This window comes from Callospermophilus lateralis, chromosome 1 (genome assembly GCF_048772815.1).
Source record: "Callospermophilus lateralis isolate mCalLat2 chromosome 1, mCalLat2.hap1, whole genome shotgun sequence".
NCBI classification, from domain to species: Eukaryota; Metazoa; Chordata; class Mammalia; order Rodentia; family Sciuridae; genus Callospermophilus; species Callospermophilus lateralis.
The window spans coordinates 167,971,433-167,988,704 of NC_135305.1; the positions used below are offsets into that span (position 1 = coordinate 167,971,433).

General features: G+C 51.2%; 1 protein-coding gene across 1 annotated transcript in view; it reads left to right on the forward strand.

Moving 5' to 3' along the window:
* The window catches only part of LOC143387285 (leucine-rich repeats and immunoglobulin-like domains protein 1), a 125,567-nt gene that overhangs the window by 103,210 nt on the left and 5,085 nt on the right, over window positions 1–17,272 (forward strand). The window contains exons 10-14 of the mRNA XM_077109088.1: window positions 1,718–1,789; window positions 2,513–2,584; window positions 7,128–7,291; window positions 15,246–15,566; window positions 16,659–16,940. Coding sequence (XP_076965203.1) covers window positions 1,718–1,789; window positions 2,513–2,584; window positions 7,128–7,291; window positions 15,246–15,566; window positions 16,659–16,940 — 911 coding nt within the window. The remainder of the gene's footprint in view (window positions 1–1,717; window positions 1,790–2,512; window positions 2,585–7,127; window positions 7,292–15,245; window positions 15,567–16,658; window positions 16,941–17,272) is intronic.

Here is a 17,272-nt window from a genome sequence, read left to right on the forward strand (position 1 = left end):
GCTGAATGTGGAGTGACTGCGGGGGCTCCAGGGGAGGAGTCTGTTTCTGATGAAATGGGGGACAGGGAGCCCGGTGGCATGGCTGCCCCAGACGTTGGCCTGTGGGCTGGTGGGGTCTGGGGAGCAGGTGGAGCAGCCTCCCCTGCCCGAGCTCCGGCTTGGCCTGAACTCCCGAGGACACCTGCTGCTCCTGCCCTGTTGCGGTTAGGTTGAAGCTCAGACAGCTGGCGATGGCCTGACCCTGCCATCTTTGGTTTTCTGGGGCTCACCTTCCCTTTCTTGGCATCCCTGCAGGGGGACTTGGTGCTCACTGGCTTCTCTGCGGGGAGGCCTTTGTATTCCACATTTCTTACCTGGTTCTTGGTGGGACCCGTGTCTGATGCGTTGACATCATATAAAACCTGGGGTCTTGCTCACAAACCACAGCACAGGGCATCTCCTGCAGGCTGAGATGCCAGGGTGCATCTCAGGTGCAGAGAGCTGTGGAGCCACGCTCACAAGCCACCTGTTTTCCTGTCCCCTTCTTGCCTCTTTTGGGAACCATTATCCCTGGAACACAGTTCTCACAAGTGGGCAGCAGCTTTCAGATCTGCAGTTTTCGTTACCTTCTCTGTTTCTTCTCACTGAGAGACTACCCAGCCTGTCTCTTGTGATGCTGTTGCCTGCCTCACTCCCAACCCCCTTCAGGAGCCCTTGGAGACAGAGGGCCAGGTGGGACAAGTGTGTGTCCAATGGATTTTATTTGTTCTTATTAGTTGTATAGGACAGTAGAGTGTATTTTGACATATTACACACAGACAGGGAGTCTAACTTCCCATTCTTGTGGTTGGACATGATGTGGGGTTTCCTGGTTGTGTGTTCACATATGAGCATAGGAAAGTTCTGTCCCATTCACTCCACTGTCTTTCCCATTCCCATCCCCCTCCCTTCCCTCCATTTCCCTTTTTCTAATGCAATGGATTTCTATTATTCCCCCAACCGCCCTTGTTTTGGGCTAGCATTCACAAATCAGAGTGAATATTTGGCCTTTCTTTTTGGGGATGGACTCTTTTCACTTCACATGATAGTCTCTGGTTCCATCCCTTTACCTGCAAATGCCATAATTTCATTCTTTAAGGCTGAGTAATATCCCATTGTGTATGTACACTGTATTTTCTTTATCCATTCATCTGTTGAAGGGCACCTAGGTTGGTTCCATAGCTTAGCTATTGTGAATGTGGCTGCTCTAAACATTGATGTGGCTGTGTCACTGTAATGTGCTGATTTTAAGTCCTTTGGATATAGACCAGGGAGTGGGATACCTGGATCAAATGATGTTCCATTCCCAGTTTTCTGAGGAATCTCCAGACTGCTTTCCAGAGTGGTTGCACCAATTTGCAGTCCCACCAGGAATGTCTGAGTGTGCCTTTTCCCCACATCCTCGCCAACACTTATTGTTAGTTGTATTCTTAATGACTGCCGTTCTGACCGGAGTGAGATGGAGTCTGCAGGGGGCCTTTGTAGGCCCTAAAGTGCGTGCCCCTTCAGCCTGTCGCTGCTCCTGAATTCTAGTAGAGGGAAAAGCGTTTCCTCTCAGGAGGGGCAGGGCTGTGGGTGTCCGCCCTGGGATCTCAGCGCAGGTCAGCTTCCCCTGCCTCTCACCAGTCAGGCTGACCGTGTGTTCTTTCTCCCCGCTTGTCCCCCACCCTCTCTCTTCCTGGATGTTTGGAATCTGCAGGACTCTGTTCGGGAACAAGATCAAGTCCGTGGCTAAGAGAGCGTTCTCGGGGCTGGAAGGCCTGGAGCACCTGTGAGTATCTTGCCAGACCCTGCCTGACCCGCAGGCCTGCCAAGGGCGGCCACGGCGAAGTCGGCTGGGATTGAATGGCATCTTTGTCAACCGAGAAACAGGCTATTTAGAAGCGGCAGCTGCTTCCACGCTGGCCCTTATCTTGCCCGTGCCAGAGCAGTCCCAGAACACATGGCCAGTTGGTGTGCTCCATGAATGCAGCTGGTGTGTGGACAGTACCTTCCTCCCGCCGCTGCCCTGTGTCGCCGCTGCCCCCGCCCCTCCCCGGGCCCTGGTCTCCTGGCCACCCCCACTAGGCCAGCCGGCAGAGTGACGCATACCCCACCCCACTGGGAGCGTCTCTGGCTGGCCCTGGGAGGAAGGGGACCAGCCGGCCCGAGACCTTCATGTCCTTCTGGGGTAGCTGCCTCCAGTGGGTGGGCGTGAGTCTGTTTCCTCTTTGCACCAAGTTCAGCCCCGGTTCTGCTGGGAGAGCCTGGTGCAGTTGACTTGCTGAGCAGGCCTGCACCCGCCTCTGCGCTGCCCCTCAGACGGGCTGGGTCCCCGTGTCACTGCACGTGCTGTGTCAACACGTGCGAGAGCCACCTCCTGTGGAGTTATCACCTGTGGGTCACCTGAAACCAAGGCTGTCCCGGAAAGCCTCCGCGTCTCCTGGCTCAGACACGGGGCTGGCTGGAAGGGCCCCCGGGGTTTCTTGGCACAAGTCCTTGTGTTGTGTTTCAGGGACCTGGGAGAGAATGCCATCAGGTCTGTGCAGCTGGACACCTTTATCAAGATGAGGAATCTTAAGGAGCTGTAAGTACCGGGGCTTCCTGGGGCCCTCGGGAATATGAGGAAGAACTTCCAGAGTAACAAACCCTTGTAATTGCTTTATACTCACATTTTTAATAGCTGTGATCGAAACTGTTCTTTAAAAAAAAAAAAAAATACTATGGGGAAGCTGGCTTGGTGGCGCAAGCCTATCATCCCAGCAGCTCAGGAGGCTGAGGCAGGAGGATCTCAAGTTCAAAGCCAGCCTCAGCAACTTATTGAGGCTCTAAACAACTCAGTGAGACCCTGTCTCTAAATAAAAAAATTAAAAGGGCTGGGGATGGGGCTCAGTGCTTAAGTGCCCTGGGGTCAGTTTCAATCCCCAGTTACCCCCAGCCCCCCCAAAAAGAAGTGGTGCTTACTTGGGATCAATAGGTAGAAAATACCTTTTTTTTTTTTTTTTGGTGAGGCGGTACTGAGGATGGAACTCGGGGGTGCGCCACCACTGAGCCACATCACCAGCCCTTTTTGAGACAGAGTATTACTAAGGAAGAACTGAACCTTTTCAGAAGCTAGGGCAACCCCCTGCCCCAAGCAGACAAAACAAGTTCTGGCCTCAAACTTGAGATCCTCCTGACTCAGCCTCCAGAGTTCCTGGTATCCCAGGTGTGCACCACACACCCAGCGACAATCTTTTTCTTACAGGGTGATGTCGTGAATATTTTGGACCCTGGGTCACAGGGTCTGTGTAGCAACTCCTTGGCGAGGTTGTTAAAGCAGAAAACAGCCATAAATAATACATAAGGGAACAGGTGTGGCTGTGTGTGTGCCATTGAATTTGTACCGCACAGCAGCAGCCTGCGGGCTGTGTGTGCTAACAGCTGTTCTGTATAACGTCAGGTGCATTCTTTTCTAAAAAGTGGGTGATCACCCCTTTAGTTACCCCAGGGACACGTTCTCCTCACTTGGGTTTGCTTAAAGTGAAAAGCCCCCACGGAGAAGGGCTTCTTGAGGGAGCCGGGTGGGTTTCAGCAGCAGGGGCACTGATGGATGCTCAGAGGTGGGGTGCCACGTGACCGACCGGGGCTAGAGGAGCCCCCCACCATCGTGGCCCACTCCCACATGCCACTGATTCTGTGGCCAGTAAGTCCCGTCTGTAAGGTCAGTCCCCTGCGGATATCAGATGCCCTGACCTCATCCCATTCCTGAGGCCACTCCAGGTGGACCCTTGATTGGGGCGGGGAGGGTAGGAATGGGGAAAAGGCCCGTCCCCGTGGTGAAGAGCCTAAGAGGGCAGGCCACATTCCTCTGAGAGGAGGGGCTGTCCAGCACTTGTCCCATGAAGAGCTTGTGCTGAGGAGGGTCAGGAACCTCCCAGTGGGAGCTCACGGCAGGCTCACTGGGGCCACGGGGCTGTGTGGAGAGCCACACAGGGAGGGAGCCTTCTGGGCTTCTTCCCTACTTCCAACCATGGCTGCTCTTCTCTTGTCCATTTGGGAGAGACAGAATCTGAAGAACAGATCCCCCAGCTCCCCTTCCTGACAAGTGATTCCGCACCGGATGTAGGGCTGGATCCTGAGAAAGCAAGTAGAGGGGAATGTTGGTTATAAAAGATCCCTGGGCTCAGGAGGCTGCGGCGGGAGGATCGTGAGTTCAAAGCCAGCCTCAGCAACTTAGTGAGGTCCTCAGCAACTCAGTGAGACCCTGTCTCTAAATAAAATATAAAAAGGGCTGGAGATGTGGCTCAGTGGTCGAGTGCCCCTGGTTTAATCCCCCGCCCCCCCCCAAAATAAATCCAGATCTCCTGGGATGGGTGAGCATGATTTGTGCAGTTCTTAACAACTTTTCTCTCCATGAAACTTCCAAATGTGTCAGGAGTCCAAAAGATCTGATTAAATGGAAAAGGGTATTTTGGGAGAAAGAAGGAAAAAAAGGAGAGAGATTCTTTTAGGTTCTTAGGAGACTGTTGTCTAGTTGGGAAGAACTGAACCCTTTAGAAGCTTGGGCAACCCACCCCCACCCCCACCTCGCAAAGGAAAAAAACAACAACAACAACAAAACCCCACTCTGCCTGGCTCTGCGCTGAGCCTTGGTCCCCGCCTGGGTTCCCATCAGCCGCTGCATGGATCCAGCTGGGGCTGGCCTGGGCCCAGTCCTCTGGAGGGCCCGGAGGGTTAATCCTGCTGGTTTTTTCTTCCCCATGGCACAAGGCAGGTTGTGGTGTGCACTTTGTGGCCCTCTGGGTAGATTTCCACAAGCGATGATTAGAAACACACTTTGAGTTGGAGTCATGAAAATGCACACTCTCAGCCAGGGAAGTATTGGGGTGGCTGAAGGTGGGAGCCAGGGGGGCTGTGTCTGTTGGCAGCTGCGGAGGTTGAGCTTTGCCCGAGTGCTGAAGACGGGCAGGAGTCAGCGGAGGCTGGGCAGCTCACAGTCCCCTCTTTCTAGTCAGCCTGGCCTTTGTCTCTAACTTTCGGGGTGGTGTGGCCAGGCCATCCTGAGCCCTGGCCCAGGCTCTGCCTGCAGACTTTCCAACGCAGTGCCCTCGGGAACTGCAGAAGTGCCCCTGGAGGTTGAGCCCGAGGAGGTTCTGACAGTGGGAGTTCCCGCTCCCTCTTTACCAGGAGGGTGAGGTCCTGGTGCAGCGAGCCAGCCACAGGCGCTGTGCCTGGGACAGCCTCCTCCCTGCACAGCAGTGAGGTGGGCCGATTCTGTTCATCAGCTGCCCTCCCACCCCTAGAGTAACTCCTTAGCAGGACGCAGAAAGTCAGTTGCCTGACAAATACAATCCAAAGCCTCAGGCCTATGCTACGGTCTGCCCTGGGCCAGGCCTCCCTATTATAATGGCTTTAAGATAAATCATTTCAGTTTTCAGAGAAGTACTTTCTGACCTTACCTCTGGGAATGATGAGGAAACAGGTTGTTTACTCTTCCTCACTGTTTGCTAGTTTGACACTTTTCTTTGGGAGGCTGAGGCAGGAGGATTGCGAGTTCAAAGCCAGCCTCAGCCACTTAGCGAGGCCCTGAGCAACTCAGCAAGACTCTATCTCTAAATAAAATATAGAAAGGACTGGGGGCAGGCCAGGCGCGGTGGTGCACGCCTATAATCCCAGCAGCTCTGGAGACTGAGACAGGAGGATTGAAAGTTCAAAGCCAGCCTCGACAACTTAGTGAGGCCCTAAGCAACTCAGGGAGGCCCTGTCTCTAAATAAAGTACACACTAGGGCTGGGGATGGGGCTCAGTGGTCCAGTGTCCCTGAGATCAATCCCCAGTAACAAACTAACAAACAAACCAAACCACATTCAGAGTGAAAGAGAACAGAAAGCCAGTCCCTGTGGTTGCTTTGTGGGTCTGAGGGATGCAGCAGCTGGAAGAACAAGCCATTGGCTGGACTGTTGGCCGGCACCACGTGTGTGGATTTCCTAGGCTTACTGTGCCCCTTTCTGTCACTGAGTGTCAGGGACATGACAGGGAAGCCACGTGTCTTTGTGTCTGCCCTCTTCATAGGTTGGCCACTGCTCTTCAGCGCAGGCCTGGGCTCTCCCAGGACCAGGGCAGCTAGACCCTCCGGGTGACTTATCATGGTGTGTGACTCCTCAGGAAGGAATGTCTGCTCAGGTGGCCGTTCTGGTTTCTGTCTGAAAAGCTTATCCTCAGTTGCTGAGAAATGAAAAAGAAAAAATATTCTCTGTTTGGGTTGGAGGCTCACAAAACCCAAGTTGAACGTTCTCCTGCTCCCTGGGCAGGGGCAGTTAACTAAGGAGCACTATTTAGGGAGCAGGGCTGCATTCTCCCGACCTCCTGAGCGACGCTCGTGGAGAGAGAGGGGCAGGCAGGCGGGGCGTGTGGCCGGGAGGCTGACATTCAGAAGTAAGAAAACGTGCAGATTTGCCAGGTGCGGTGGTGCTCGCCTGTGATCCCAGCAGCTCAGGAGGCTGAGGCAGGAGGATCACGAGTTCAAAGCCAGCCTCAGCAACAGCAAGGCCCTAAGCAACTCAGCGAGACCCTGTCTCTAAATAAAAAAATAAAAAGGGCTGGGGATGGGGCTCAGTGCTTAAGTGCCTCTGGGTTCAATCCCTGAACCCAGCTTGGCCAGTCAAAAAGTAGCAGCCATAAAAGAAGAAAGAGGACTTCTTAGAACTTGCTGCAGAGATGAGATCAAGGTCCCAGGGCTGGGGACTGAGTTTGGAATTTATCAGGAAAGTGCTCTTGCCCCTGTAGGGTGTATCCAAGGTCAGGGAAAGGTGAGGAGGTGTCCGCAAGGTCAGAGGAGCAGAGTCTGAGAACAAGGGCCAAGTGCAGCCTCGGGACCAGGGGTCTCAGCCCCCGCCCCCCCTGGAGCTTGGTAGGAGGGCAGAGTTGGGCTCCATCCTGACGGACTCCATCAGAAGCTGCACTTGGTGCAAATCTCCAGGTAGGTTCTAGGCGCTGTTCCTCCAGCAGAGAGGAACTGTGGGGAAGGCATCTCCCAGTCAGCTCGCGGGTGTTGGCGTCACGCGCTGTGGGTGGCGATGAATGTCCCCGTCTGTGAAAGCTGCCCTATTCCGTGCAGACCCACTCTCAATGTCCTTTTCTTTCTTTCAGCCACATCAGCAGTGACAGCTTCCTGTGTGACTGCCAGCTCAAGTGGCTGCCTCCATGGCTCGAGAGCAGGACACTGCAGGCCTTTGTGACAGCCACCTGTGCCCACCCAGAGTCACTAAAGGGCCAGAGCATTTTCTCCGTACCGCCGGAGAGTTTCGTATGTGGTAAGACCTCGTGGAAGATGTTCTTTTTTCACGAAGGGCGAAGAGGCCAGGCGGGCCTCCTGCTTGTGGGAGCCATTGCTGTGATCCCCGGGATCCCAGCCCACGGCTGCAGATCGGCCCCTGGGTGCCGTTTACTTCCCGCTGAAACCACAGACGGCGTTTACCACGAGGTGCCTCCTGGGACGCTTGGAGTATGTGCGTTTAATCAGAGGGCAGCATGCAGGGGCTCGGTGACACTCAGAATAATCAGTCAGGGAAGATGTTTCCGGTGTTCTAGGAGAGATCTGGGGCCCTGGTGTCGCTGGGAATTGACGCACCATATGATGGTCCACCGCAGGAAGGACGGGTCTCAGGAGAACATTTGCTCTAGTAAAAACAGTCTCTCCGGGTTCACTTGCATTCTGGCTGTTCCTCCAAACCCCTGAAATCTGCAGGGGTAGCTGGAGATGCCTCCTTCCTACGGGTTGTTAGAATGTCATCTTTTTTTGACCAGGAGTGCTCAGGGTCCAAGTGTGGTTGCAAAGAGTACAGAAAATGCTGAACAGCACGCGTGTGCGCGCGCACACACACACACACACACACACACACGGGCTGGCCCAGACAGGAATGACGCAGCCTCTCGGCCACGAACACAGAGGCAAAGATGGAGATGGATTTTGAGTTGTTCCTGGCGTTTGCTTGGAGCAGGAGAGGGGACAGGATGCCACACCCATCAGGCCCTGCTGGGCGCGAGCACATCTCTCCTGCTGCCAGATCCTGGCTGGGACAGTCCTAACCGGAAGCCCACCTAGCAGTGCAGGGGTTCTGCTGGGCCATGTCTGTGGCCTACTTTTGGCCCTGACAGTAGCCATTTCCCTGCTGGGGGTGAAAGAGGACCCTCCATCCACGCATTCACCCTTCACCCCACTGGGACGAACCCCAGCTTAATGTGGCCTGCTGGCCCCCCTCCCGCCTGGCTCAGACCGGGGAGAAGTAAGCATGGAGAGCGCGGTAGCAGACCTCCAGACGGTGCCCGTCCTTCTTAGGGACCTTCTGGGGGGTCCCAGGCTGTGCCCAGTTCCGGCTCCCTAGGCACGGAATGGCTGTGCTGTCCGTGGTTCATCGCCCATTGCTCAGGGAGCCCTGGACCATTGATCTCTTTCCACAGCTCCCTGGAGCGAGGCTGTCTGCCACTTCCTCCCGCTCCTGCCACAGGACAGCCTTTCCCTCCGACCCTCCAGGGAGGACTTCTGCGGCAGCCCTGACCTCGGGCACTGGCAGACTCTGGATTGCAGTGGTTGTCGATCTCACCTCTCTCAGGCCCACCCCCTCGATTCAGCTCAGGCTTCCTCCCACCCCCCCCTCCAAAAAAAAAAAAAAAAAAAAAACCCAACCATCTGGTGTTAATGGGAATCACGAAAACACTTGGCAGGAGATCAGAGTTTCCAGCTCTGTGCGCTCTCCCACGCCTTTAAAAAAACAAAAAAAAATTTGAAAGCATGACCAACTCACACCCTTTAAGATGGCAGGTAGAGCCAGGTAGGAGCCAGCGCTGACAAGTGAGGGGATGCACCTGAAACCCCCGCCCCCAATGCTGGGGTCAGTACAAGAAGGGCAGTTCCTCATTTAAACAGTTACGATCCGTTCCTCTCCTGGGACAAGTGCACATCTCACGGAAACCTCTCCACAGTGTGTCCACAGCAGCGTTATTTATAATAGCCAAAAGTGGGAGTCCGAGTGCCCACCAGTTGATGGATGAATAGAGGAAGGTGGCATGGCCAGACACTGGAGGATTATCAGGCCATAAAATGCCACCCGTCCCGTCCCTCCCACAGCCTGGATGAACTTTGAAAATGATAAGCTAAGGGAATGTGGTCAGTGACAAAGGACCGCAGATTCTATGACCCAGCACAGGGAAGTCCCAGGACAGGGAGATCTGTGGAGGTAGGAAGTGCCCTAGGAGGTGCTCCAGCCTGGGGAGAGGTGGAGGGAGAAGAGGAGTGGCTACAAAGTGCTTCTCCATGAGGTGACAAAGATATCTTAAAACTGACTGTGGTTGTGGCGATACCTACTCATGAATGCACTACAGGCCATTCAGTTGTGAACTTGAAATGGGCGAGCTGCAGTGTGGGTGAATCGTTGCTCAGTAAAGCTGTGTGTGTGTGCATTATAAATATGATTTTTACATGTCATAAAAATGTGTCTCCTTAAAAACGTGAACTTTGGATTTAGAGTCTTCAAAATGTGTGCCATCACTGATTTATAACATTTTCGTCACCTCTGAAAGAAACCACAACCCCACGCCTTAGCAGGCATTCCCTCTTCTCCTGGCCCCCAGCCGTGGCGGTCACTAGTCCTCGGGTGTGAGTGACCTGCCTGCTCTGGACAGTTAACACGAGTGCCGGCGGACGGCATGCGGCCGGAGGAACTCTCCTTTTCTCAATTTGCCGGGTCTTCTCCCCCAGTGTTTGGGGATTGGATCTGGGGCCTGAGCTGCCCCCACCCCTGAGCATAGTTTAATACCTTTTCAGGTATAGTTGGGCACAGCGCCTTAATTTTATTTGTTTATTTTTATGTGGTGCTGAGGATCAAACCCAGCGCCTCACACGTGCTAGGTGAGTGCTCTACTGCTGAGCCACAACCCCAGCCCCTGAGCGTAATTTTAAAGCATCAGTTCCTTTTCTGTGACTGAGTGACATCCTGCTGTATGGATAGACGTTTTGTTTCATCCATTCTTCAGATGGTGCTTACTTTGGGGATTTTATGATTAAAGTTGGTGTGAACATTCGTGCACTAGTTATGTGGATTCTCTTGGGATTGCACCTGGGAATGGAATCTTTGGGTCCTGTGGTAGCTCTAGGTGTGACCAAAGAACTGTCAAACTGTTTTTTCAAAGTGGCTTCGGGATTTTACACACCTGCTGGCAATGTACAGGATTCTGGTTTCTCCTTATGCTTGCTGACGCATGCTATCTTTTTTATTTTAGATTTTGCTAGTGGGAACAGAGTAGAATCTCATGGTAGTCTTTACATTTCCACAGTGACTCATGATGTTGAACAACTTTCTAGATGCTTATTGGATCGTGCATAGCTTCTTTGGAAAAATAGCTACTCAAGTCATTTATTCATTTCTCTATTTATTGTGTTATGAGTTATCAATTCTGAATATTAGAATATTCAGAATATTAGATCTCATCGGGTCTATGATTTGTAAATACCATTTCCCAGTCTGTGAATTGTGGTTGCTGTTTTTCAGTTTCTAGACAGTTGTGCAAAAATTTTTTTAGAAATATTTTTAGGGCCAGGTGCAGTGGTACATGCCTATAATTCCAGCAGCTTGGGAGGCTTAGCCAGGAGGATTTCAAGTTCAAAGCCACCCTCAGCAATTGCGAGGCACTAAACAAACAAGAAAAGAATTCCATTTATAATAATTTGGGGGTGGGCAGATACCAGGGATTGAACTCAGGGGCACTCAACCACTGAGCCACATCCCCAGCCCTATTATGTAATTTATTTAGAGACAGGGTCTCACTGAGTTGCTTAGGGCCTTGCCATTGCTGAGGCTGGCTTTAATCCTGCCTCGGCCTCCCAAGCTGCTGGGATTACAGGTGCACGCCACTGAGCCCCGCTAAGTGTGATAGTAACTGTGGATTTTTCAAAGATGACCTTTATGAGGTTGAATAAGTTCCTTTCTTATCCCTAATTTTTTGAATATTTTTATTATGAAAAGCTATTGGATTCTGTCTTGTGTGTATTCTATGTGTGTGTGTTTCTGAGATGATTGTGTAGGGTTTTCCCCCCCTCTTTATTTTATTGATAATGGTCTAGTACATTGATTTTTGAATGGTAAACCTTGCTTTCCTGGGATCAACCTAACTTGATTATAGTATGCGATTCTTTTTAGGTGCTGTACATTTCAGTTTGCTGGGATTTTTGCTGAAGTTTTTGCATCTATACTCATAAAAGACATTGTTCTCTAGGTTGTTGGTGGTGTGTATGATGTTTTTCTTAGGTATTTGTTGTTAGGGTAATAGTGTATAAGATTAGTTGGAAGATACTCTCTTCACATCTACTTGTCCAAAAAAAGAAAGAAAAAAAAATGCTTTGGAAGTTTTGGATTGCTTCTTTCTAAATGTCTGGTAGAATTCACTTGAGTCTGAGCTTTTCTTTATAGGAATTTTTAAATTCTACATTTAAAAATTCTTAAATTCTAAAGTGTCTCCTTAGTGTTGAGCCAGAATCTCTGTTTCTTCTTGAGTCAGTTTTAGGAGTGTGACATTTCAGCCAGGTGGTCTGATTAACTGGGTACCATTGCTAGAGTGTTCCCTGTTTTCCTTTAGCTGGTAGAAGGTCAGTAGTGGGGTGCCCTTTTTTGTGTCTTCTGTGTTTTCTCCCCTGCCCACTAGTTGAGCTAAAGGTTTTTCAATTTTGTTGATATTTTCAAAGAACCAATTTTTGCTTTGCAGTGATTTTCTCATTTTCCTGTCATCGTTCTTTCATTTCTGCTCAAATCATGATTAATTTCTTCTCCTGCTTGCAATAGGCGTAGTTTATCCTTCTTTTTCTGGGTTAAAAAATGGGATTATTAGTCCTAAGCTTCTGTAATACAGGCATTTCCAGCAATAAGTCCACGAGCACCATTTTAGGCGCAGCTTCCGAGACTTGACACAATGTGTTTAGTTTTCATTCAGCTCAGAGCATCTTCCAGTGTCCCTGTGACTTCTCTGCTGTGCAGAAGTGCACTGCTTAATTTCCACAAGTTGCTTTCTAAATACCCTCTTCACTGTGGATTTAAAAGTCATTCCATTGTCATTAAAAAAGATACTTTGTGTGATTTCCATCTTTTTAAACTTATTGGACCTAGATTTTGACCTAAAATATAGTCTATCTTAGAGATTGTTCCATGTACATTTCAAAAGAATATTCTGCTGCTGATCGGTGGAATGGGTGCATATTAGAACTAGTTGGTTTATTCTGTTGTTCAAGTCTTCTTTCTCCTTGTACATCTGCCTAGTTTTTCTGCCTAGCTTTTCATTGGAAATAAGAGTATTATTGTTACATTGTCTGTTCTTCTCTTCAGTTCTGACAGGTTGTGCTCTACATTTTGTAAAGGTGCATATATTAAAAGGTGCATATATTAAAAATGTTCATGTCTTCCTGATGGGATCAACCCATTTGCATGATAAAATATTTTGTCTCATATTGGGTGACTGTTTAATTGTCTTAGGATCTAAACTGCCTCTTGTAGGTAGTGTATATTGGGTCACAGTTTTTTTATCCATTATGATTCCCCTTGCCTTTTGATCAGAGTGTTTAATTCGTTTACTGTTTTGTTTTATTGGAGTGGGGGTACCAGGGATGGAACCCAGGGGCACTTAACCACTGAGCCCCATCCCCAGCCGTCTTTTGTATTTTATTTAGAGACAGGGTCTCCCTGAGTTGCTTAGGGCCTCACTTTTGCTGAGGGTGGCTTTGAACTCACAATCCTCCTGCCTCAGCCTCCTGAGACACTGGGTTTACAGGAATGCATCACCATGAGTATGAGTATTTCTTATAGGTCAGGTCTGGTAGCAATAAATTTTCTCAGTTTGGGTATTTTTTAAAATCTGGGAATGTTTTAATATCATCTTTATTTTTAAAAGATAATTTTGCTGCACCTGAAATTTCTAGACTTTTTAAATTCTTTGAATATTTCTCCCTCTTGACCTTCCTGGTTTTGAATAAGAAATCAGCTACAAATATTTTCGAGGATCCCCTGTACGTGATAAGTTGTTTATCTTGTGCTATTTTGAAGATTCTTTGTCTTTGACATTTGACGCTTGACTATGATGAACCTAGGCCTTTTGAATGAATTTTGCTTAGAGTTCATTAAACTTTTCAGATATGTGGGTGCATGTTTTCCATCCAGTTTATAAGTTTGGGTGCATCAGGGCTTCAAACATACTCTCCCTCCTCCTTGTGTCCTGTGCTTGGACTCCCATGATCTGTGTGTTGTCATGTTGAATGCTCTTGCACAGATCTCTGTAGTTCTATGTATTTTCTTCATTCTCTTTGATTCTCAGACTGGATGTCTCTGCTGACCTCTCTCAAGTTCACTGACTCTCATACAAGCTCAGTTCTGCTACTGAGCCCTCTAGGGTGGATTTTTTTAAAAAATATTTTTAGTTGTAGATGGACACAATACCTTTATTTTACTTAGGTTTTCTTTCTTTCTTCTTCTTCTTCTTTTTTTTTTTTTTTAAATCTAGTCCTGGAGATTGAATCCAGAGCCTCACACATCCTAGGCAAGTGCTCTACCAGGGAGCTATAGCCCTAGCCTTAGGGTGGATTTTGTTTTGTTTTGGTTTGGTTCTGGGGATTGAACCCAGGGCCTTGTGCATGCCAGCCAAGCACTCTACCAATGGAGCTATATCCGCCCTAGGGTGGATTTTTAATTTCGGTTACTATACTTGTAAATGCCATGGTTTGTATGCGGTTCATTTTTATAGTTCCTGTTCATTGATTATTTCTCTCGGGTAAGAAAGTGTTCTCATGCTTTAATTCTCTTATTTAATAAGTCCAAGATCTCAATTTCCTCAGGGACACTTTGTATAGACATTTTTTTTTCCTGTTTCATAATTGGTTGTCTAAGATTGGACATTGAAGATAAAATAATATGCCGGGTGAGGTAGCACAGGCCCCATCCCAGCGACTCAGGAGACCAATGCAGGAGGATCGTGAGTTCAAAGCCAGCCTCAGCAACTTAGCGGAGGTCCGCAGCAATTCAGTGAGACCCTGTCTCTAAATAAAAAACAAAATAGGGCTGGGGATGAGGCTCAGTGGTCGAGTGACCCTGGGTTCAATCCCCAGTACCAAAAAAAAAAAAAAGTAAAATGACGTGGCAAGTCCACATGTCAGACCTTCCCCCCTCCCCCAGGGCTTGCTGGCCCGTCACCATTTCTTTAGGGCTCCTCCTAGATGAGTGTTGTGGAGGCTGCTCTGTACAGCCCCTGGAGTCCCTGCTTGGCTTGCTAGTGAGTAGCCAGTGGTTGGACACAGAAGTCTTGAGTCACCCCATCAGCAGGCCTTCGCCCAGGCCGTGTATGTATGTGCTGGCGTGAGCCCTCACTTCCTGCTTGTGCGAGTCCACCAGCTCAGCCCAGGCAAGAAACCAGGGCTCCCCCAGGTCTTTCCCGGGTGTGTGTCCACCTTGCATGTGGGCGTGCCCTTCCTGGTTCCCAGGACTCTGGTGGACCTCACAGGGCCTGCTGCTGGCATCTCCTCCGCCTGACTTTCCTTCAGTTTCTTGACCACGGTGCTGTTCACCCTGATGGGCACAGTCACCTTGGACAGTGGCATGGCCACACAGTGGCCACTATTTTCATCAGACGCCTGGGGACAGGGCTTCCTGTGGTGAGCCGCCTTCATGAGGGGTCTTTCCAGGTCTTGGCCTGACAGGTCACACAGTGACACTGCTCTGATGGGGGTTTGGGGGGAGCTTCACCTGCCCCCTCAATGGTTGCTAGCTGCTGAGTCTCAAGGCTGTCACAGAGTGGGGTGGGGGCAGGTGGGACAACACCAGAGAGCTCCTTTTTCTTTCTCAGAGGCTCCATTTTCTCGAGTCCACACCCTGTGGATCCTTGTGTTTGGTTTCCAGAAATTGGAACCTTTGATTTTGACCATTTTTGCAGTACTTTCATCATTTTTAAGGGAGTTCAGTTTTCTGGGAATCCCAACATTCTGGACGGAATCCTGCCAGAGTCCTTTGTGCGGCCACGACAAGTGGCACCTCTTGTGTGGCCGTGTCCACAGGTGCAGTGGATGTGGGCCTCCAGGAAGCTTCTGGAGGGCTGGGTGACCCAGCGCTGGTGGCCCATTTCTAGTCCAGGGGCGTGCTCAGGCCTCACCTGGGTGGGGCCTGGTGTCCCTGGCCCGGTTTTGTGCGAGCGCGACAGCAGCTGGTCCCTGTCTCCTCACGGTGGCCCTTCTCTCCCCAGACGACTTCCCAAAGCCGCAGATCATCACCCAGCCGGAGACGACCACGGCCGTGGTGGGCAAGGACATCCGGTTCACGTGCTCGGCAGCCAGCAGCAGCAGCTCCCCGATGACCTTTGCCTGGAAGAAGGACAACGAGGTTCTGGCCAACGCCGACATGGAGAACTTCGCCCACGTGCGCGCGCAGGACGGGGAAGTGATGGAGTACACCACCATCCTGCACCTCCGCAGGGTCACCTTTGGCCACGAGGGCCGCTACCAGTGTGTCATCACCAACCACTTTGGCTCCACCTACTCTAACAAGGCCCGGCTCACGGTGAACGGTAGGTCTCTCCCAGGCACCTCGCCCCATGGCTGCCCACCTCAGAGAGGACGGAGGCAGACCTGCCATCAGACCGCACTGTCCCATGGGCCCCCGGGGGCAGGTTCTGCAGGTTAAAGCTCCCTCTCCCTGGGCTTTAGGTGACTGATGGGAGGCGGGGTGAGCGGCAGAGCTGAGCCTTGAACTTCTCTGGAACCACGCGGTCCAGTTTCTAGGTCCCGTATCCCAGACCCTGGGGAAGCTGTGCCCTTGAGTGGGTGGCACAGCTGTGGAGGCACAGGCCAGCCTGGACAGGGGCAGGTCCCCACCTCTCAAGACAGCAGAGAGCAGGACAGGTGTGGGGGAGGGTGGGACGAGTCCTGGACTCAGGAACCAGTGTGTCGGAGCGGCTCTCCTCAGGGTGCTGTTTGTGGAGGGGGACGGGAGGAGCATGAGTGGCCACCTCCCCACATCCTGGGAACCCGGGGAGATTTTTCTGATCATTAAAGTGTCATTGACAGAGTTGGCTCGCGGGTCATCAGAAGTGCCGGCAGGCTGCGCTCAGTCAGCCCCGCAGACCACAGAACAAACTTGACCACACTCGCAGGGTTGTCTTGGCGTATTCTGAGAGGCCTTGCTGCCCCCTCAAGACTCAGGCAGCTAAGAGACTCTCTGCCAGGGCAGGTGTTATTTACACCAGGTAAAAGAGGTCCCAGGGGTGCATACCCACATCCCAGCCCTTTCCTATATTTTATTTATAGACAGGGTCTCACTGAGTTGCTTAGGGCCTCGCTAAGTTGCTGAGGCTGGCTTTGAACACCATCCTCCTGCCTTAGCCTCCTGAGCTGCTGGGATGACAGGCATGGGCCACGGTACCTGGCTGACCAGAGCAGTTTGGACAGGAAGCGTGGTGATGCCTGCCGTGCAGCTGGACACTGACTCTGGCGCCCCAGTGTTTGCTGAGCCTGAGCCAGTGAGCCGAGTGCTTCTGCCTGGGTGTGCTCAGCAGTGTGGCCCTCACACACTGGGGGTCTCTTCCCCAGAGGCGTTCCCTGCATCTGCAGCCAGCTCAGCCAGCTGTCCCCTGACCTCCCCCTTTGTGTGTGTTTTCCAGTGCTGCCATCATTTACCAAAATGCCCCGGGACATCGCCATCCGGACTGGCACCATGGCTCGCCTTGAGTGTGCGGCCACCGGCCACCCCAACCCCCAGATTGCCTGGCAGAAGGACGGAGGCACAGACTTCCCTGCGGCTCGGGAGCGTCGCATGCATGTCATGCCAGACGACGACGTGTTTTTCATCACTAATGTGAAAATAGATGACATGGGGGTTTACAGCTGCACCGCCCAGAACTCGGCAGGCTCTGTGTCAGCGAATGCCACCCTGACTGTCTTAGGTTCGACCCTTGGTGTACTCTGTGTGTTTGTGCGCGCGTGTGTGTAGGGGTTTCAAACGGCACTGAGGGGAAGGCCTGCGGAATTGCTCTGTGGACCCTGGGGGTTACAGGAAGGCGTTGCTACTGTTTGAAATTTGAGGCTGCTTTTAGGATTTTTTCCTCTTTTTTAAAAACAAATTTGTTTTTGGTACTGGGGATTGAACCCAGGGGCACTCGACCACTGAGCCCCATTCCCCAGCCCTATTTTGTATTTTATTTAGAGACAGGGTCTCGCTAAGTTGCTTAGGGCCTTGCTAAGTTGTGGAGGCTGGCTTTGGACTCGAGATCCTCCT